The sequence below is a fragment of the Chenopodium quinoa genome, unplaced genomic scaffold (assembly GCF_001683475.1).
Source record: "Chenopodium quinoa cultivar QQ74 unplaced genomic scaffold, ASM168347v1, whole genome shotgun sequence".
Classification (NCBI taxonomy): Eukaryota; Viridiplantae; Streptophyta; class Magnoliopsida; order Caryophyllales; family Amaranthaceae; genus Chenopodium; species Chenopodium quinoa.
In genome coordinates this window covers 16,651-39,488 of record NW_018743974.1, presented here as the reverse complement: position 1 = coordinate 39,488, position 22,838 = coordinate 16,651, and the positions used below count along the sequence as shown (strand labels likewise).

At 35.3% G+C, this 22,838-nt stretch overlaps 1 protein-coding gene across 1 annotated transcript; it reads left to right on the top strand.

The window, feature by feature from the left end:
* The first annotated feature begins 354 nt into the window (after positions 1-354).
* Positions 355-21,521, top strand: LOC110689593 (increased DNA methylation 1-like). The gene is made up of 21 exons (XM_021866355.1): positions 355-417; positions 524-626; positions 7,468-7,551; positions 7,754-7,852; positions 8,034-8,126; positions 11,559-11,651; positions 11,881-11,946; positions 12,042-12,134; positions 12,344-12,425; positions 12,535-12,594; positions 12,677-12,729; positions 12,815-12,981; positions 14,919-15,129; positions 15,659-15,716; positions 18,446-18,502; positions 18,608-18,853; positions 19,093-19,157; positions 19,258-19,314; positions 19,403-19,496; positions 20,644-20,784; positions 20,870-21,521. Exons 2-21 carry the CDS (start codon positions 538-540, stop codon positions 20,978-20,980), a joined length of 2,019 nt encoding a protein of 672 aa, XP_021722047.1. The 5' UTR covers positions 355-417; positions 524-537; the 3' UTR covers positions 20,981-21,521.
* Positions 21,522-22,838: the final 1,317 nt, after the last annotated feature.

Here is a 22,838-nt window from a genome sequence, read left to right as displayed (position 1 = left end):
TTTTTAGCTATTTCCTCAAATATATATGGAAACTAAATGCTCATAGATTTAGATTTTTCATTATAGGGTTTGAAGCTTAATGGAAGAATTAGAGGTATTGGCATACTATGTTCTTGCGGATTGTGCAAAGGATGCAAAGTGAGTATTGGCAGTTGAGGCATTTACCATTATCAGTAACATAATGTCAATTTTGCTTATGTTAATTTAATCTTGTAGGTTATCCCCCCTTCTCTGTTTGAGATTCATGCTTGTAACAAGTATAAACGGGCGGTACAATACATATATCTTGAGAACGGGAGAAGTTTAATTCATATACTAAAAGCATGCAAGAGCACGTCTTAGTACATTAAGCCACAATTCAAAATGCTATTGGTCCTTTGCCTGAAAAGAAACTTATAGTTTGTCAGAATTGCAAAGGTGAGTTACTACCCTTTTCTGGCTTTATAAGATGTATCAATTGTGAATTTCAAAATGCATATCTCATGTTGCTATGTCCTTTGACCCGGCTTTTTTTTTGTTTTAGAGCCATTTTCCTCCATGGACGCTGAAAGCTCAGAGCCAGTCTGCAGCAAATGTGTTATGTTGAATCTGTCCTCGGTTGGCCCAGTGTACTCAACTCGTAAACGGTATAGGTCTGATTTTGAAGCTTGACAATTCTCTTCTGTTCTCTTAGTTGCTCAAATTATGCACCTTATATTTTTTTTTACTCTGCTCGTTTTTGCATTACTTATAAAATCTCTTTTTAGGCTAAGATCTTTGAGTTTGGAATAATAATTTGTCCGTTAAATTGGAGAGCATGAGTGGGATTACTGTGTTTGATAGTTTAACCTGCATATAGGCTCTAATGGACATCATGTGTTTGAAGTCTGAGTTTGATAGTTTAACCTGCATATAGGCTCTAATGGACATCATGCTTGTTCGAACTATGAAGAGTTGTATTTTCAAAAGTTTTATGCTTACAAGTCATGTTTCTTTTCCTATTACCATGCTCCTTTACGTTTTTTCGATTTTGAAACATTCATCATACTTGCTCCTTTAATTTTGTCATACATGTTTTGTTATGAGTAATAGTATAACACTTAATTCTTGGGCATATCAATGTAGACCATTTTCCTAAGAAGTGAGATGAGTGTGAGTTGTGGGCCTTGCATTTCATTCAACTCCCTTGTACCCTTACCTTAAGGACTTGGACTTCGATTATAGTGTGGCAATGGATCATGGACTTGGGTGAACTACTCATGGTAACTCTTTGGCACTTTGCTGGGCAAACTGCTGTATATTGACTGGATTACATTACCTATTGGGCTTGTTTTACTATGAATTAGTATAACTTAGGCATCATTAATGGCAGAAATTAGGGGTGAAGAAGATACTTTCGAGAGGTGGATTCTCTCACAATTTGGCAAAGCTAAGTTAACCCAAAATACTCTATTAATATTCAATGTAATTATCTCACCCTAATCTTCTGTTATTTATATAACAAACTCATTGCCTGCTTCCTTTCCAAGATACTCTAGCAAACTTACTATCACATTGTAGTGTTTAGTTGAATTCTACAAGATACTCTGCCCTCTTTAATATATCATAAACAATTTCTGTAGGGTGAGCACTTTTTTCAAGTTTCTATATCCAAAATATATCGTCTTCTGAAAAAAAAATAAAAAAAATAATTGATAAACTCTTTATCCTATTCGATTCGTGTTCCGTGGATCTATTCATTTATAAAGAGGCAAGTGCGGACCATCATTACTAATATTGACATGTTTGGTACGTCCGAATTCTTTCAAAAGTTTATGGATTTCATAATTTAGTAGAATATGAGCCATCTTTTTCTTGTAAAATTACCTCATTTTTTGCAAAATGGTTTAATTTTCTTTCGTTTCAACCAAAATCTGCGAAGCTCGGACTCGGCCAACCACCCCACCATATCACGACGCCCCGGGAGAAAAAGTGGACTCCTCAGTCTTAAACCCTAGATCTAAAATAGAAGGTTGGATTCACCAAAACAAGAATCAAAATCTTAAGGCTTTTGATCGGAAGGGAAAGACGAGCAGGTCGGCACAAAGAAGTTGCCGGCTTTCTTAGCCGGCGACGGGAGGCTGGTTGTTTTAGTTCTTCGACATTTTCAAGTTGCAATTTCTGTTTTCCTTTTTTTTTTTTAATTGTGGAGGTGGGGGTAGGTGGGGAAAAGTAGTTACTTTTTTAGGTGGGGATATAATCACGTGTCCTCTAACTCCTCTTTACCAGGTTTACCTTCTCTTTTTTCCCTTTTCTTTTATCTTTATTTTACTTTGAACAATAAATATACTTTGACTTTTCTTTCTTACCGTGTTTTTTTTTTCTGCCCAGGTACATTACTAAACAAAAAAATTTATTTCCGTGTCCCCGAGTCCAAATCTAAAATTTTGGACTCTTTAAAAACGTGTCCCTGGATCCTTAATTTTTAGAATTTTCCAAGTCCGACACTTAGACCCATACTCGAGTTCAACACCCGTACCCGAGTCCGTGCATCCTAGACCAAAATAGAAGTCTATTGATTCATCTTACTAGGAAGATGGTGGGCTCATATGCCTCCCCTTTGTTCAGTTCATTATTTGTTAATTCAATGACGTTTTGGAAAATGGAGTGACCATAACTTTTAGAGGCCGTTTGGTTCGCAAAGGGAAAAGGAATGGCTAAAAGAAGAGAAAGAGGAGAATTGTTTTACTTCAAAAGAATGGAATCAAGTTTCAAAATACACAACCAACAACCAACTCCAGCCCCCTCCCCTCCGGCGCCGCCGAGCTCCCCACTCTCCTTCGTCGGCCCCCATCCTCCCTAACGGCGACCACACTCCCCTTTCCCTGCAACACTGCCACCCTTCCATCGTCTTACCCCCGAACCAACTAGATTGGTATATGTCAATGTCATCGCTCTCTTTTTTAAGTAATCTTTTGGTAGATCTAGTTGGTAGTTTGTTTTTAGAGTGTTATGTGTTGTTTTGTTTGGGTGTTTGAGGTTGTTATGGTTATTATTGAGATGGTCATGGTTTTTTGGGTGTTTTTGCGGTGGTTTTCGTGGTGGGTATGGTTATTTTCGTGGGTAATGGGTGGTGTACATGGTGGGTGAGGGTTATTTCAATTGAAGTTAGGTAGATTGGGGAAAGATGGTTTGTTTTTTCGGTGCATTAGGGTGGTTGGTGGTGTCTGTGTTAGGCGATTTTTTGGTGGCTAGGTAGTGGTTGGCAGTGGTGTCGGTCGAGTTTGGGGTTAGAGTGATTCCGTGGGGGCCGGTGGGTGGGGAATGAAAATATAGGAAAATAGGGTAATGGGAGGGGTAAAGGGAATGATTGGATAGGGATTTATGGTAGTTGATTCCCTTTCTGTTTGTTGAATACCCCAACCAAAGGGCCCCTTATAGTTATCATTTTATTTCTTTCCTTTTTTTCCATCTCTGTAGTTTAGGGGTTATCAATCTCTTCTGTAAATAGTCAACCCACCATTCTGTCCTAGGCTCCTAGCTTTTTGATGCTGCTGGTCTCTTTTAGGCAAGTTCAGCATCTCAATCTTTATTGCCTTTTATTTATAGATATATATGTAAGTATGCCTGGTCCATGAACTCTTTACTGTTATGTTCTTTGTTTTTCTCCTCAAGTGTATGTGTTGAATACTGGAAATGTGATTTGGTCCAAAGATATGCTAAATAATTGTTATATTGTGGAAATCTAAAACCTTGATTTGTATCTGTTCCCCAAGGTAGTTGCTTTGTATGTTTCTGATTAGTGTGGCTTTGAAGACAGTCCCGTGTCTTTATGGTACAAAATGTCGTGCTTCTAAAAAGGAGCACATTAAAAAGTTGGAGGTTACAGAAATGCGCATGTTAAGTTGAATTAGAAATGAGGTTATTCGCAAGAAAGAAAGTAGGTGTGGCAGGCATTGGAGACAAACTAAGGAAAATTGCCTGCGTTGGTTTGAACATGTAAGACAGAGACCCAAGGGTGCACCGGTACAAAGATTGGAAGAGTAGGACCACGGTGGGGTTAAACGAGGCAACGACGGGGTTTAAACCGGGGAGAGGGAGACCGAAAATGACTTGGTTGGAAGGAGTAAAGAGGGATATGAAGTACATGGATTTGTATGAGGATGAGGCATTGGATCATAAGGGATGGAGGAGGAAGATTTTTGTCGATGTCTACATGGAATAATCAAATTTGGTTTATGTGGCCGACCCTCTTATGAGATTAATGCTTTGATTGATTTGATATCACTGGAGGAATATGTGGTTCATCAAATTGTATTGGGGATTAGCAATAAAAAAAGCTGTTACTGATTAGGGTAGAGAAATTAATTTTTCCTATGTATTGAAGAGTTATATTGGTATTTTTTTATGTTGGATTCTTAGGAAGCTTGGTAGCATATTTGGAGGGATGGATTGAGTCTTATTCACCTTTTGAGACCATTTAGAGGTTTAAGTCTCCCTTATGAGGCTTAAGAAGAACCATACATGAAGGTGTGAATTTCAATTTTGCTAGCAAGTGATTGATTAGTCGAAGCTCATTTTCCTTTATTGTTTTCCCTGATCTTGTGTAGTTTGACCTTGTCTTCGATTTGCTTCCTCAACAAGTTTAGGACTTTAGATGTCATGAGTCACTCTTCCATTGGGAATCTTAATCCTTGTCATCCACATTCAATTAAATATATTATAAATGGTCCTTACTAGATTTGATCTCGTGATGTCAAGATTATAACATTAAAATCTAAACCACCAAACCATGAAACTTTCGATGTTAATCTCTTAAAGTAAACTAGTTCTAGGTTAAACCTATGTTAAGGTTCTCCTTGATTAACTATGTTGGTATCTTTGTGTTCATCTTAAGCATGCTAGGCATATCTTGATTTTTTCGATGGAATCATGTTAACTTCATTTGTTTAAAGGTATGATTGTCTATTTTCTATTTACATTTGTTATATTCTACCTACTACCTAGCCTCTTTTAAGGGGGGATCAATCATGATGTTGTTATACTACCATCATTTCCTAATAATTGGAACACTTACTACTTTAGGTGTTTTGAAAAAAAGGTAACATTTTTCTTTTTTTTTTGTAAATTTTTAGAACTAAAATTATTAAATTTACCTATAATTGGCCCACAATACTCTCTTGCTAGGTTTTGTGTGGCCTAAATTTCATAAGGCCTAGGCTATCAAATGGGTCGTGTCGTGTCGGGTTTGTGTTCGTGTCGATGTTAAACGGGTTGAAAAATCCTTGACCCAAACCTTACCCGTTTATTAAATGGGTTGAAAATCCTTGACCCAAACCTAGTAGTTTATGCAAAAGATACCACAAGGGTTTAAAGCTAGTAGTTTTAACAATTGAACCATACATAAGAATTGTCTCAAATTAACCGCCAAATTAAATTTTAATTTACAAAAGATGAAATATATAATTTTTTCGCCAAATTAACCGCCAAAAATTTACCAAAATGTATAAATGGTGTTAAGGTAATTTACAAAATTACTAGTTTTGAATAAAAAAATTCAGTTTTTTTTACTACTCAAGTAAATAGATTAAACGTGTAGGGTTCGGGCTGATGGGATTGTCATTCAACCCACTTATATAATAGGGTTATGCGTGTCGATTTCAGGTTGGAAATTTCAACCCAAACCTAACCCGTTTAATTTCGTGTCGTGTTCGTGTCGACCCAATTATGTAAACGGGTCGAGACTTCTTGACCCAAAGCCGCTTATTTCGTGTCGGGTTCGTGTCGTGTTATTGTGTCGTGTCAGCTTTTGACAACCCTAATAAGACCACTTTTATTGTTAATGTTTATTTTGAATTATGAGCATATGCCATTCTTTAGAAATATCTTGCTTGGGTTATGTTTAGCTCACCTTATTTAAGTACCTTATTACTTGTTTCAGATTACATCAGGAAAAAATTTGAGAGCATTAGACCTTATTGTTTTATTTGCAAGTTAGCGTACATATTAGGTTAAAGTTTTGTTAAACGAGGCAATCAAATTAGACTGGATAAGTTAAAAAAAAAAGGTGAATTAAACATAGCCTTAGTAATGCACTTATTGGAAAGGTTTATGATTCCTCTAGATTCGCAAACTTAGAAGGTATCTAATGATGAAATTTTACAAATTTTCATTAATTCAATTTCATGAAGCTACACTTGTCAACTTATGTCATTTATATATATTGGTGTTAGGGAAATAATTTGGGAGTGATCCACCAATATGATCTTTAATGTTTCATCCTCCTAGACACTCCGTGTGTGGGGACACAATCTCCCTATTCACTACTTTGTTGTGAGTTTTTCCCAACAACAGTGAGAGCCATAATTGTGTAATTCAAGCCTGATAATTTTGTGTACTTGTACTATCCTACATTAGATAGTGGACATTTGGGTGCTTGTTATTTGTGTATGTTTTGCCTCTATTTGAGAATTTTTACCACGTTAAGTTTCATATCCTGCTTATTTCTTTTCTTTCCTTCCTTCTCCATTTATTTTTCTCAATGTTTACATCTTGACTTTTGCTATGCACTCACAATGACTCAACCCTAACATTTCTCTCCTCTCCTCCCCTCTTTATCTATGGATTGTTTTGTCTCTCTCCCCTTGCCTATATTAATTTACCAGAAGCATGTGTTGCTATTTTAGTGAAGCAGAGGAAGTGTTTTTTAATACCTGTGAAATATAAAGTGAAAAAAGGCCTAGCTGGTCCTGTGGTATGTCCTAAAGTGGGTGAAAACTTCTCCCTTTTTAGAAAATATTTATATTTTTAGAGAGAGAGAGAGAGAGTGACTACTAAATATGTTTATGAAAAATATTTACTTGTATAATTTTTTATTTTTCAGTGGGGATCTTGGGATTTCTGGCACCCAATATTTAGTAGTAGTCTCTCCTCTCTCCTTGCAAGAGAGGCTGCTGAGTTTTGACTCTACATTTCAGTCTATAGTGTGAAACACGAACTTTGACTGCATGGGTTGTATGCTGTTAGTGTATCATGAACCCTGCTTTAAGCGGTTATCTCAAATTCCTTGCTAATCATAAAGCAGCAAGAAATCTGGGATCGTTATATTTGGTTTTATCTGTATGATTTGCCAATTTCCATTTTATTTTCTGACATGTTTTGTAATATATTCTGATGTATATAATGATATGTTCCTAGACATCCAAGTTGGTAGGGTACACTTTTTTTTTTAAAAAAAAATATGTGTGTGTGTGCGTAGAGCCACAAAGGGCAAAGGACTTAGACGGAATTGAATCTTTAACTATACACATTGGAGGCTGTTATCCTATAGAATTTTGTGGGCGAAGTTTTGTTGTGTACCTTCTAGGATCTTTTAATATTACATGAAATTTTGATGATGTCAATTTGGCAATAGGGCTTTAAATGCCAAAAAGCACTTTTGTTGTTGTTGCTGTTCCTGCTGCTGTTGCATCTACTGATTATATGTGTTCTCCTTTTTAACTTTTTTAGGTCATCAAAGTTTGTTTTTCCTTCCCAATCTACTTCAGCATGTGACAACGCTCAAGATATCAGCCCTAAAAATTCAATTGAAAAGTTAGTATCCCTAGTTTTATCTTTTTGTGATATTTTCTTGTAGTCAGCTTGTACCTGACCTTTTAGTTGGTGCCTCTTCTTTTTCTGCTAGTTAATGATCGCAGGTAGTTTTACATGTACATTTTATATTTGCTGTTAATTGTCCATATTACTCATTTAGTTATGTTTACCATAATGTTGGATAATTTTATGGTAAATCCAGCTCAGGTGAAGCAATTCTTACTCCAAAGTTGCACACTTCTCAGGCTGATTTGCCTTCTGAAATGCTTCAAGGCAGAAGTCGAGCAAAATTAGTGAAAAAGTTCGTACTTTACATTTATTCCTAAGTTTTTCTTTTGTTCAGCTTATGCTTTCTTTATTTTATTTACCTTTTAATTTTCAGTGGGTTGCATATTTTGATGCAGTATGAATGTGTACATATGTTACCATAAGTCCATAATGGCCTGTAACCTCACATTTGTTTGTTTCTTTGGTGTTTACAGATCAGCAGGTGCTTCTCTTACGCCAAAATTACGCAGCAGTTCAAGGATGGGAAGAATTTCAGAAACAAATATGTGTGAGAAAATAGTAAAAAAGTATGTGTTACCTTCTGACTTTTTTCAGCTTTCCGCATGGTTACTTGATCACCTTTGGACAAAACACAACTACAAACCAAAATCTCTGTTGCCATTGTCAGGGTTCAGACTCTAGAGTGCTCTAAATGCATCTAGCCTTACTCTTAATTGGTCAAGACTTTTAAGATGTAGTCATGGAAATTGAAAAACATATTGTCATCAATTTTGAAAATAGTAGGCAAGAAAAGAGGATGCGAGTGCAGAGTCAATTTGTTGTATGTGATTGACTGGCCTATTTTGGAAAAGTAATGTAGCGTAATTAGCCGTCAGAATTAGCTTAAATAGGAAGGGAGTCAGTCGGATAGAGAAATGCTATATAAAGAGGTGATCAGTGAAAAAGAAATCTTGACGATTGTTATTATTGAGTGTTTCCTTTTACACTTTGGGAGAGAAAAAGCCTCTCTAAAAGATTGTATGATGGTGATGTCAAGCCCAGCAATAGCTTACCCAATACTTGTTAATTCCTCTCTGGATTATATTTTTCTATCTTTTTATGAGACATATCTTATGTCTGATTATCCTAATTTTAGACCCGAACACCCAACCCTATATTTCAACTCCCATTTTTCAGCTCTTCAGTTGACAGGAACCGCAACTCTATTTGTTGAACCTAATCTTCATAGCAAACAAATCTACACAGGATGTGATTACTCAATTCAGTTTTCTACCGAACCCATCCCCTTAATTAGTCTACCTAGCCTATGCAACGTTTTTCTTCTCTGCATTTATTTAACCAACAGACGTACACTTTTAACTCCAAGGAAGACCTGCAGTTCATACTGGGTTCAGTTCTGGCTAGTTCTATCAATGAAATGCTGACCAACATTGTAGATTCTGAGAAAATGAAGCTGACTACTATCCACCATAAGGAAAAAGTAGAAGTTTGTGTGGCCGGTAATGTAATAGACTGATCTATTGGGAGGGATAATATAGGTTGTTCATAATTAGTTGTTAGAATTAGCTTTGAAGAGGAAGGAAGTCAGTCAGATTGAGAAATGCTATATGAAGAGATAAGCGAAAAAAAAAAAGGTCATGATATTATTGTTGATTGTTTCCTTTAGTATTTGTTTACTTTTTGAGGGAGAGCAAGCCTCTTGAAAGCTTATGTTGTCTTTTATTAGCCATTTTTTTCTACAGAGATTAATTGTGATCATCATATCTATAGTTTTGATTTTCCAATATGTTACACTGTGGTAAACCACAATCGGTTCATATAGAGAATACTCGCGAGGAAGATTCGGGGGATACATTGCCTAATTTGCCTTGAAGCCTTTTGGTTAAAATTGATTATAGCGAATACTAGTTTTGGATTAGGTTATTCAAATGTTAATTTGTCTCTTCATTAGTTCATGTAAATGCATGTGCCGTTAGTCTTGGGATTTGGTCTTACTAAAAATAGCCATCTTCCTGAATATTAGCCATATTTACTAAGTTTTGGGATTCAGGGAATTTAAATTTGACCATAAAGAAAACTCCGAACAACTTTGGAAATAAATAAACTTATCCAAGTCTACTTTTTGACCTGATTCAATGTTGGTTCTTATACCAAATCCTCAATAAAGCTTTCATAGGCTACAATGTGGGTTTTTCAATTCACTTGGTTCACTTGGCTGATGACTTGGCTTCTTTTGTTACAAAAATTTAGGGGATATATTATGTAAAGAAACTTCAACTATTGTCCTCTATTCCTGGAATCTATGATACTGAATTTGGGGATGAAATGAATTTCAATACGTACTGAAAGAAACCTGATTTGTCTGAAACTGTTGTCCTTTGCTTGTAAGATTTTGTATCTTTATCTTAGTATTAAAAGGCGCAAGGCGCAAATGGTCCTTGCAGCCTAGGAGCGAGGCGCAAGGCGAAGGTGCGCGCCTTTTGTATGCAAGGCGCATGTATTTACATATTTATTTCAAATTATTTTTTACTTTGATTGTACTAAATACCAATTAAAAAGATTCATAATAAATTAAATAATAATATATGTAAAGCTAAGGTAGTGTAAATTTGAAAAAGTTTCCATCATTTTTCAATTTATAACTTATATCTTAGTTATTTTCCTTGAGGCGCGAAGGCGCACCTTACCAAAGGCGCTTTGAGGCGCACGAGGCGCGCGCCTTCCATAGGTGACTGAGCCTTGCCTAGCTAAAGCCCATTTCTTAGAGCCTGGGAGTGAGGCACGCCGCGCCGAGGCGCGCTTTTTAAAACCAAGATCTTTATGCATCTCAATTATAACATACAAAAGCAGTTGAATGAAAAATCACTACCTCTATCCTGGAACAATTAAATCAGTTTGACCAGTGCAAGATTTTACCCAAAACAGTTGGCTTTCTTATTGTATTGTGTGCAAGTTGGTAGTGGAGTATTTCTAAAAATTCTTTATTATAGTTGGCGGGAAGTGGGTCTTTGCTTTTTGAGAGATGTGAGTGAGTATATTAGTATTTAACTTTATATTAGAAAATACGTAATAGTAATAAAGTGGTCTCAGCATAGAAATAAATAAAAAAATAGTGGGTCTTTTCCTATAATAGAAGCGCAGGTACTAGGAAGGTTGATAAGCTATTGCTATGGCTGATGTCAGCTTGCGAAATAGGTTGGCTAGTGCTTTTGCTGCATGGAAAATTTTGTTAAGTAGCGCTTTTCATATAAGCTATGTTACTTGGACTCGGATGAAGTGTCAAATTAGACACGGGTGTCCAAGCATCGGACTCGTCCATTTTCTTGGAAAAAATTGTGTTTTTAGTTAAGTGTCCAAGTGTCGGTGTCCGACACGTGTCGTGTCGACACGGACACGTGAGGTAAATGAAAGAGTCCGAGTAACATAGCATATAAGTATTTAGTTTCTTTTGCACCATCACAGTTACATATCTTATTCTGAGTCATTGCTGAAAAGAATATGATTGGCTGGGTCTTTGGATGAGAAAGGTGTAAAGTGCTTTAATATTAATTGCTTTTGCATCGACTATTTGATTCTTTACAGAGTGGTTGAATGAAACAAAGGTTCTGTCCCAATATGATCATTTTCACCAAGAAAATAAACCTCCAATTGGGCTTGGCTTGCATATTTTAACTTTTGGGCCTTTTGTAGTTATCTAGTGTTGCTTACTCTTGTCTAACTTAGTGGGCTCATAAAATTATTCATTACTCAGATTTTCTGTCAGCCCCTTTTCTTGTTCCTCAATCTAGGTTTTCATAATCAGCATAAGTATCTCTATTTCTTTGTAATACTTAATCTCCCTATTTGTTGGAAAAGTGTGGTTAGTTAGCTATGGCAAGGTAAGAATTCTGCTGTCTAGGTTTATTCTTGGGTACAATGTGATTTTCATCATAGCTTTAAGTGTTTCCCTGAAACATGAAAGAAATTACATTAATCATTGTATTTGTTTATCATTGCAGTGCACAAGATTCATCTATGTCTCCAAAGACTTGTGTCAGTCCCGTGGTGGGAAAATCCGCAGGAACAAAGGATCACAAGAAATTGAAGAGAAGGTATGGATCATACATTCAGCTTTATTCCAAATTTGCATCTTTAAAAAATTCATACATTTTGCTATGATGTCTATGATTATGGTTTGTTGTATCAATTTGAAGTAATTGTTTGGATCTGATTCTTTAAAATTGTTTATCGGTGTGATTAACTCATATTACAGTAAGTCTTGGTGTATGATTTGATTTGTTTCCCTTAATAGCATGGATCTCATCTAATTTGTCAAATTAGGTCATCTAAACTGGCCTTGTCTCCGAAGCCTTCACCTGGAAATGCTTGTGCAAAAGTTAAAACAAGGTACATGTTTGAATTCCCTTCAAGGGTAAGTGAAATCATCCCTGCAGGGTTTTGATTGATTTTGACTTAATATTTTTTTTATCTTGTTTGTTTAGGTTAAGAGAAGAAGTTCTGACACCCAAGCCTTCTAAAACTCCCACCGCTCTTAAATCTTCAGAGAAGAAAACCAGTGGGAAAATTACAAGAAAGTATGTTTCCTCTCCTTTTTCTTGCTAATACATTTTGGTGTAGGTCTCAATTAGAACTACCATGCTTGATGTTTTGTATGAGCAAGTGTCACATCTCTTTATATCACGAGCAGCTATGTCTATATGAGCTTAACTGTGATGTTTTATGTTTTTTTTTTTTTCATGCGCTGATTATTCTTTTTTGTTGTTCATTTGACTTTTATGTTCAGAGACCTTCGGCTGCATAAGTTGGTTTTTGAAGATGATGTATTGCCTGATGGAACTGTGCTTGGCTATTATGCTAGAGGACAGGTTAGTGTAAATAGGGATCAGTTTTAGACTTCCGAATATTGTTGCAATCTTTTTAAGTTTATATGTATATAATCCTTTTTTTTTTTTTTTTTTTGTATAAATTGTGCAGAAATTACTGGAGGGCTCCAAAAAGGGTTCTGGAATTCTTTGTAATTGCTGTGATACGGTGGTGCGTTGTCTGTCTTTAATTTGACCTTAAATACTGTCATTTTCTTTTTGAAGCTTGTTTTTTGACATGAAATATTATTCAGGTTAGTGCTTCGCAATTTGAGGCACATGCTGGTTGTGCTTCACGCAGAAAACCGTAAGTTTTCATTATAGCATTTTGTGGCTTCTCATTTGGAGTAATGTGTTTTTGTTGAACCCTTCATCCTTGTGAATGATGATAGGTATTGCTATATATACACATCTAATGGGGTCTCTCTGCATGAGTTATCGGTAACCCTAATAAAAGATCGTCGGCATTCTGCCAAGTACAATGATGACCTGTGCTCTATTTGTGCTGATGGTGGGAATCTTCTTCTTTGCGATGGATGTCCAAGAGCTTTTCATACGGGTAAGCTATGTCCTACATGTACTTTTTTTACCTTGGGCCTTGAGGGATGAAAGCCAGTGCTTTTTTTTTTCCTTCTTTTCTTAAGGATTCTGTTAATAATAAATGTTCTTTATGTAATGGAGTTCATTTGACTATCTGAAATTCAAGCAATTTGTAAGTGATCAAGAAGAAAGGGGTGGCAATTGGGTCGGATAGGGTCACTTTCAGGTTCGGGTCACTTCGGGTTTGGGTCAAAAATCCCCAACTTTAACCTGACCTGTCTTAACTTTTCGGGTCAGAATCCCTGACCAAGATCTGATTTGTTCTGGTTCAGGTCAACCTGATAGCAACCTGCTTTGACCTGATTTTATTAACTGTGTTTATTTTAATATAAAAAAAATTAAGGCAATAATTATGATTTTTACTCAAATTTGTCATCCCATTATGTTCATTCGACAAAAAATTATAAATTTAATATGGTTATATTTGATATTTATATTAAACTGGAATCTACAAAGTACAATTTTAGATGAAATGTGAAGTTACATTTTCAAAATATGTAGCAAAATATGATCAATATAAAATGTCTAATGCATAAATTTTTAAACCATGAAAAAGCTCTCAACTTGCATGTCTGCAAAACAAAAATTAGAATAAACAGAGGGGAAAAAAACAAATTAGGATGAAAGGAAAATTAGACATCAATCAATAGAAAAACAAGGACACAAAATCAGAGAAAGAAAAAAGGACAAATAAATGTAAACGTTTAAGAAATTGACAAAATCAATATATTCAAACAACACAGATTTTTCAATTAAGGAGCAACAACTAAAATAAAACTAAACATCAACAACAACAACATCAACAACAAAGCCTAGTCCCAAAAATAAAACTAGAGAACATTAAAAAGAACGATGTGAGTAAAAACAAAGTTTTACCTTAAGTTGATGAAGTTTTGAGTGAAAATCTGAGTGAGAATCTCACTTAAAGAAGTTGAGAAGAATTGATGAGAGAGAAGTAATGAGAGAGGAAGAATGAAAGATATGGGCATGTGACAGTGGGTAGAGAAATGAAAATTATAACGATGTGATTATCTTCGTTTTGCTATGTGTTACTTGCATTTGTAGTTATCAAAGCTTTTTCATGAACTGATGAAAACTTTTTACAACGATTTGATGAATTTGTAAACATGGGAATTATCCCTTAGAAATCACGAGAGTACGATTTATTATTACTATCTCTGAAAGTTTATTCCTTTTAATGTCTCTTTTTTCTCCTCTCCTCCTGAATTTTTGTACTCTCAGGAGTTAGAACTTAAAAGGATAGTACATGCATCCAAAACCTTGTGGACATGATGGCATCAAAAAGTAGATATGCAAAAAGTAGTTATTAATGGGCCAGCCAGTTATACTAATGGATAATGTTTATGTGATTGCCTAATGAGAGCCTCTTATTGTGTTTGTCTCTCTTGGTATGATTTTTTCTTGGCATGGTTTTGTGAAGGGGTGAATATTTCATGTTTTTCCGATTGATTTAAACAAGACCCTTGGTACCTTGCTGTGGATGTTAATATAAATCCATCATGGACATTGCCTTTTTTTTTAATTTTTAATTTATTATTATTATTTTTTTTTTAATTACACTTGTATATGGATGAGGTGTGGACTTGTATTATACCTCAGTGGTAAATGAGAGGCTGTTTTCATGCACTACTTGATTCAAAACACGGCAGAGGTTTTGTTTCGTTCTGTTATGTTGTGATACTGATGTTCATCTTCCTTTCATAAGTTGGTGTATTGTTTTATCCTAATTATCACTGGTCAAGTATTCATGACTTTCGGTTTCTTTTTTACCAGTTAAATACGTGTTTAGTACCTTTATGTCATGATATTAGCCACAGTGACTTGACTTGTATAATTGTTGTGTTCTGTGCTTTTATATATATTTTTAAAACGCAGAGTGTGCATCTTTGCCAAGCATACCTCGTGGAAAATGGTATTGTAAATACTGTCAGAATATGTTTGAAAGGGAGAAATTTGTTGCGCATAATGCTAATGCGCTTGCTGCTGGAAGAGTTAGTGGAGTTGATTCTATAGAGCAGATAACAAAGCAGTCCATTCGAATTGTCAACAACCTTGCATCTGAAGTTAGTGCCTGCATATTGTGCAGGTACTTCCAATATTTCTATCCGTGTTTTTAAATGATCTCTAACTTGCAAGTACAAGTAAACTTATTTGAGAAGGGTCAATGGTGATTACTTTTTAGTTTTTTGTATCCCTTTTCATGTGTGTTATACATGGAGGTGGATGTTGTGGAGTCAAACAAATGCTATGTCAACCTGATAATATTAGTTGTTGAGGCTATTTCCTGATAAGTTGTGGTAGGAGTGGCATGTGTGGTTGAGTTGGTTTTGTCAATTCTGCATCTATACACCTGTTCTGGCTGTAAGTTGAGGCCAAAATGAATATTTTGAACATAACTTAAAGCTGAATGTCAGGAACAAGCTTCCATATTTATGGTTTCTCATGATATGAAGAGATTTGCTTGTAATTAGGATCTTATTTTGTTTGTATTTCATTATTTTGGGTTGTTTTGTATGCATGCCTTTAATTTTGCTCTCTTTAAAAATTGATCTTATCATTCTTATTTATGCTATAGTGCATTTAACACTAGTTTGTGTGAACTATATCTGCTGCAGAGGTTTTGACTTTTGCAAGACAGGATTTGGGCCTCGTACAATTATCCTCTGTGACCAGGTATCTTTCTCATTTTATTGTTTTATCTTGTGCCTATAGTCCTTTACCATTACTGTTAACGGTCCAAGCAAATCTTAGTTTGAGTAAAATCTTTAGTATGATCTTGGCTTTAAATTTCGGATGCGATCTTAATGGCAGTGGTGTTACTACTTTTGCGGCCATGTGAACAATTTGCATTTGTGAGACCTGCAGCCTAATATCTCAGTCTCTTTATGCATAACAACCTTTACAATGCAGTGTTGCTGTCGGGGATTAATACTATGATTCTGGGCATGTCTGTTTAATTGGGTGCCAGCTTTTCTTCACTTTTAGTTTTTATTTTAAGATAAAATTGTGAAATACCCTCAAATTATGCACAATGACTTTCTGGCCAAGATTTTGCTCAAATGGCCATATGGACTTGGTGGCATGTGGCAATTCTCAAGGGTTTATCTATGTATTTTCATTTTTAGTCCAAGGTTAATATATATTTTGTGTGTAATATCCCCTAATTGTATATTTGTATCCTTCGATCTTCTGTGATATACAAAGGGAAGATAAGAAGTTTCCTTAGAGACCAAACTGTAGCATATGGCGGTTGTCTTGGATTTTAATATATATATGTATGTATATATATAATTTTTTTTTTTAATACATCTATTCCAAAACCGAGCTTCTTTTGTTTTGTGCATAAATTTCCCTAATAGCGTAATTGTATCCTTCAATTTATTGAAATATTCCATGGGAAGAAACAAACTTTCTCAGCATCCTAACCCTTGGAAAGTGGATGACTCTATGAGTCTCTGAAGATCCTCTTTGACTTCATAGCTTGCCATGTGACTCGTGCCCTTCCATCAACTGCTCCTTGTGTGTCATTGCCTTCCTTATGTGATGGCTGCTCTTTCTCCTCTTTTTTTTTCCCCTCACTTTTTTCCCTTTTATTTTTTAATTCTGCAAAATCTAGGTCCCTAATTTGTTCAACAAAATGCTCTCGCTCCGCTCGTTCCCACCTGCCTTCTCCCCATTTGCTACCTCCGTTTCTTATTATTTGCAGCGATTTGACAAGAGTAGAAAATGTCTAATCGTTGTGAATAATGTGAAACAGAGGTAGTATATGTTTTGAAGAAATGTTCATGTTGGAAGCCAAAGCTGCCTTCTTGTGCAGAATCCTCTACCATTTATGTGGAATAATTAGTTGGAATCAGGGGGGGGGGGGGAGAGAGAGAGAGAGAGGTCTATTAGTTGGAATTATTATGTGGGAATAGGGGGTAATTTTTCTTAAGAAATAGGTTGGGCATGTCAGGGAAATATATATTAGAGTAATCATTTGGTGTCATGGTTTCTATGTCTCAAATGAAAAGCTGCAACCCTTGTGGAAAATATTAGAGTAATGTCCAAGTGGAATGTGACATCCAACTATCCAAGTGGAAAATATTGGAGTAATATCTAAGTGGATATATTAGAGTAATATCAAAGTGAAATGTGATGCAACAAACTCCTTAACTGCTTTACATACAACGTTAAGGAAAGACGAAAGGAAAATGTCATTTTCGTGTGGCCCAAAAAATATAATATCGAATACAAAGTGGAAAATAATTTTAGAAAGATTCAGAACCCTTAGAAATGCAAGCAAAATTTGATTAGTAGAATCAGAATTCTCGAAAAACCAACATCAAAAAGAAACAATAAAATCGGAGCTGATAAACTTGAACTCAGAAATGATAAATCATCAAAGATGAAAGTAATGGTTTAAAAAGACTTCAACCATGGACGATCCATGATCCATGATCCTTGAAAATACAAAAGCGAAAAAAGAAAAATAATTGAAACCAAAACATCTAAATTTGTAATCACCATGAAGGTTGAGGGATAAAGATGAAAGGAAGGAAGAAATGAGAAAGAAAATAATGAAGATGGTGTCAGACAACCAGTCAAAATAGCCAGAGGAGGAATAGATAAAGTCACAATAATGGTTTTTTGGAAATGAAAAGCCCAAAAGATTTACCTTTATGGCTTTATCCAGGTGGATGTTTCAATCTAACAATAAGTATCCCTGTATTTGCTACAGCTCATTGCTCACAGTCTAGACGACCTCTTAGAGGTATAATAGGCATTAAATCTCCTGGGATTAATTCTTGAATTTATTGTCTGACTTGATTTCATTTAGGATATCACTTCTTGTTACTCTCATATGAGAGATTGATATGCATTTGATTCTGGATCAATTCTTGAAGCAATTTAGTCAAGGAGGCCCGTTAGTTAAGGAGGCCCATTAGTTAGAATATGCATTAGATTCTGGATCAGTTCTTGAAGCAATTTAGTCTGTTTGATTTGTATTCATTGAGGGTAACAATCCTTGTTGCTTTCATATGAGAGACTGATGCGTATATTTTCTTTATTGACAAGGGAGGAGTGTAATTTTCATGTATTGAGAAGTCAGTAGTAAATTGCAGTTCAGATGGAAAAAGGTTGTGAGTGTGGAAAAACAATAGCAACTGTTGGGGGTTAGAACCTGGTACCCAACTAGGTAGTAAACATGTACACAAGTGTGCTTTGGGATGTGGGACATGTTTTATATGCCTGCTTTTGTAAATTCACATCCAAATAATTGAATGTCAAAGAATTACCTTATAAAAAATCGTGAATGCTTTTGAAGTAGAGGCCATTGTACAATTTCTATTGAGTTTTTCGTTAGTCTTTGATCAAGCTGTTTGTTTGTTTAAAATTAATTTTGAATTCTCTCTTGTCAGTGTGAGAAGGAATATCATGTTGGTTGCTTAAAGGATCATAATATGGCAGACCTTACGGTATGCATCCATCCAATAATATCATACACATCTTATGAATTATCTCCTCCTTTTCTTATCTGCAATTTGATTCAAGCTTGAGATGATGGTGTCATCATGGTTCAGGAATTGCCGGATGGGAAATGGTTTTGTAGCATGGATTGTAGAAGGGTTGAATCTTCTTTGCAGAATCTTCTGGTTCGAGGAGTTGAAAAGCTTCCTAAATCTCTTGTGGATATCATCCGGAAAAAGAACATGCACATTGGTTCTGATAGTGGATCTGATTTGGAAGTAAGCTGGAGACTTCTCAGTGGAAAGATTGCATCTCCTGAAACTAGACCTTTGCTCTCGCAGGCTGTAGCTATTTTCCATGTAAGGCTTTTAGGTGCCTTTATTAAAATTTTCTAGATTATTCTAATAATATTGTTCTGTGTTGACTTTATGTTTCATATGTGTACTTGTGTAATATGACTATGGAAAATTAATTGTATTCTATCTTCAAGAATGGAATTTTTGGGCTGCTTCTTTTTAAAATTTCAAATTGTATATGATTATGGCAATGATATATAGGTTTTTTTTTTAGTTCCTAAGCTCTTTTCTTCATCCTTCAGGAATCTTTTGCCCCAATCATTGATGTAGTGTCTGGACATGACCTTATACCTGCAATGGTTTACGGGTAGGCACTTTTCCCTTTTAAAATGAGTTCCTATTGCTGCTTTATGTGGGTATAACTTAACCTAACATGATTGCTTTTTTAATTCAATTCTTTGTGACAGGAGGAATGTGGGTGGCCAAGAATACGGAGGGATGTACTGTGCTGTGTTAACCGCCAAGTAAATAAGCTCTCTTCATTTTTCTATTCAAAACATTATGAAATTGTGACCTTTTGGCAACTTGACTTTTTTTCCTCACTAAGTGCAGCGAAGTGGTTGTATCAGCTGGAATATTCCGAATATTTGGTCCAGATGTTGCAGAGCTCCCGTTGGTCGCAACAAGCAGTGGTAATCATGGCAAAGTAAGTAGTCTACTGAGAGATAATGACTTATCTAAATTTTCTGTGGCCTTTGATATGGCATCACCTCCACTAGTAATGATATCCTTCCATTATATTTAGGGCCTGTTCTCTTCAGCTTAATTTCAGTTTAGTTCAGCTCAACTCAGCTCCGATCAGTTCAGTTACTAATTTCCTTCTCTCATAAACAATTCAGCTCCCTTCAGTTTAGTTCAGCTCCAATCAGTTCAGTTGAGTTCAGTAAATCAGAATAGGCCCTTGGGTTATTTTATTATTGATCTGTTGCTGGTTGACACTACAAGTTTAAGTATATTTAACTTTACCCCCACAATGTCCTACTAAATTTGAAATTTCAAAGTATCAATGAAGTAAAATACTTCATCTGTTTTATTCAGCCACGCTTGGTAATGCATTACTAATTAAACCATTAAATTGTTGCTAGTACACAATTATAGATTTTGATGGTCAAATATGCCTCGGCATGCATGAAAAGTGCTTGAGGGAGTTGTAAAGACTAGTCAGAGAAATTTAAGAAAAAAGTCCTTGGTGCTGCCTAAAGTAAACACATATGAGAGACTAGGGAAGGTATGGGGGTCTAGATCAAATGGTCAGAATAACCTTAAGTTGGATTACGGTTTAGAAGTGGTATCATCAAGGGCCCTGTTCTTGGTACATATTAGGCCCTGTTTCTCATGTCTTATCACTTTTTCATTATTCTAAAAATCAACTTCTCTTATTGATACACTTGAGCATATTAGGCCCTGTTTCTCATGTCTTATCTCTTTTTCATTATTCTAAAAATCAACTTCTCTTATTGATACACTTGAGCATAAGGTTGCCGTGAACCATAATAAGCATCACTTTTTGCATCCTACACTCTTGGCTCTTATTACAATTTATCCTAACCCACTTTTTACAAGTTTGCTCCTCCTATGGGTCTTCTGTATCCTCATCTTTATTCTTTAATACATGCTATCTCTGGAGACATTGTCAACTTAATTTCACCTTAATTTATCAACTGCCTTATAAACTATATATTATTTGGTTGCTTCCAACTCCAGTAAAAAGTGGTGGTATTTCACCTTCACAAGTTAGGCATTTCCTGATAAAGTGATTAGGCATTTTAAATGTTCATCAAACCTTCTTGTAGGGTTATTTTCAAACACTATTTGCTTGCATCGAGAGACTCTTGGCGTTCCTTAAAGTTAAGACCATAGTGCTTCCAGCAGCAGAGGAGGCAGGATCTATATGGACAGATCGTTTTGGTTTCACAAAGATGACGCTTGACCAGGTAACACTTTTTGAATGTCTGCATTTTTACCCCCAAAACTTCTACTGTTTTGACATCAAATAACAATTACTTACTATTGCTGCAGATTCGTGAGTTGAAGAGAAATTTTTGGTCATTAGTACGTTTCCAGGGAACCTCTATGCTTCACAAGTTGGTTCCAGATTGCCGTGAATTCAAAAGTCTAGCTGATAGTTAGCTTGTAAATTAGCAGAACTTGGTAGAAGACCACATTTTGGGAATCCAATTTATCCATATACAGGCAGGGATTGCATTTTTCGTTGATTTCAGAGTAGATTTCCAGTTTTAGGATCTGTTTTTCTTCAAATTTATGCAGAATGGTTTAATTATGGGCATATTCTGTATAATTTTTTTTTTTTTTATTATATATATATATATATATATATATATATTTGTTTTTTGTTTCAACGGCAGCAAAAGCTCTGTAATTAATTATGCTTTTCAGCTACTTAACAGTTAAAGGTCAGTTTTTACAGTAAAAGAGAAAAAGAAAGAAGAAAGGAGGGTAGAGGGAGAGCTGATGGGTGGGTTGTATTATTGTTTAATCTCCTGGATTGTGGAATGGAGTTGTTTTATCTCCTTCAGTTTTAAAATAGTGCAAAAATTTTGTTCAGCTGCTCAGCAATTTTTGAGCCTATGATAAAGTTGTGTTTTGCTGTGCAAAAAGCTGATAACTGTTGCATGGGTCAACTGATTTATTTTTTGAGTATGGTTCATGATGTGTAATTGCGTATATGTCCTGTTCTACTTTTATACGTAGTACTTTAAAACATAACTGTATGTCTGTATTCACGTATTTGTATGTTTTACATAAAATACAAAAAAATTAGTGCTTGAAAATTATACGTTGTAATGCATCAAACAAGTATGACGACTAAATTTTTCTTTATAAATTTTTGGGAAAATTGATTTCATTTGTAATCAGACAATAAAAAAAGAAACATAAATTGGTGGGTACAAATTTCTTATACTGTTGATAATTTAAGTAAGCTAGCGTAGGTTGTAAATATAAGTACTAAGGGTCTGTTCTGTTGCTTATTTCCAGTTCTGTTCAGCTCCAATCAGTTCAGTTCATTTCCTAATTTCCTTCTCTTATAAAATATTCAGTTTAACTCTAATCAGTTCAGATATTTTAGTTTAGTAAATTAGAACAAGTTCTAAGTATGAGCTAGTTTTTCCCTCAAAGTATTGCCAGTTAAGATTTACATTAAGATCCAATTCTATTATTTTTGTTTATTACCACTTACTAATCAGGACGTCAAGAACTTAGTTGTCATAATTGTAGAGAAAAAATGCATTTACTTATAGCACACATTATTTGGAGTGAAGCAGGGAGGCGGGGATTCGCTCATACGACGAAGATACTCCGTTGTACTGTGGCCTCTATGCGCATGCATGGAGTTACGTCTAGAGATTGCATCTACCTTTTTGGTGATTGATTTTAGGTGTGTAGGGGTGCCACACTGCTACTTGTGCTAATGTGTTACTTCAATTCAATGGATAGGTGAGTTAGGGTGAGAGTGGGAGTTTGGGGTTGGTGGGTTGGGGGGAGGGGGGGATGCTTGTGATGTATTACATGCATGGGATCAAGGGCTATGGAGTAAGTTGGCAAAAGTAGCTTAGGGTGATGATGGAAGGTGGTGGAAATTTCACAATGAAGTTTAACAATTTGTTACGGAGTATTTCATTATTGAAATTCGATTCAAACATGTCAAAATCAGGCTACACGCCAATCAATTTAACATCGAATAATGATATGTTCAATTCACCTTATTTACTTATTCGAACTCATTATCTTATCTAAATTTACTTAATCTTATTTGAACTTATAAGACCGAAAAAGGTGAACAAAACCGGTCCTAATTTTAGTAATTTGAATTGGGTCAAAACATATTGGCCGGTGCTATGATATCCCTTTTAAGCTAAATTACTACAATGTTATAAAAACCAATAATTAGTTCAAATACCATCAAAATCAAATAGATTGAATTACCACCATATTTTGAGAAGAAGTCAAAATGTACTTGCTGAGAATG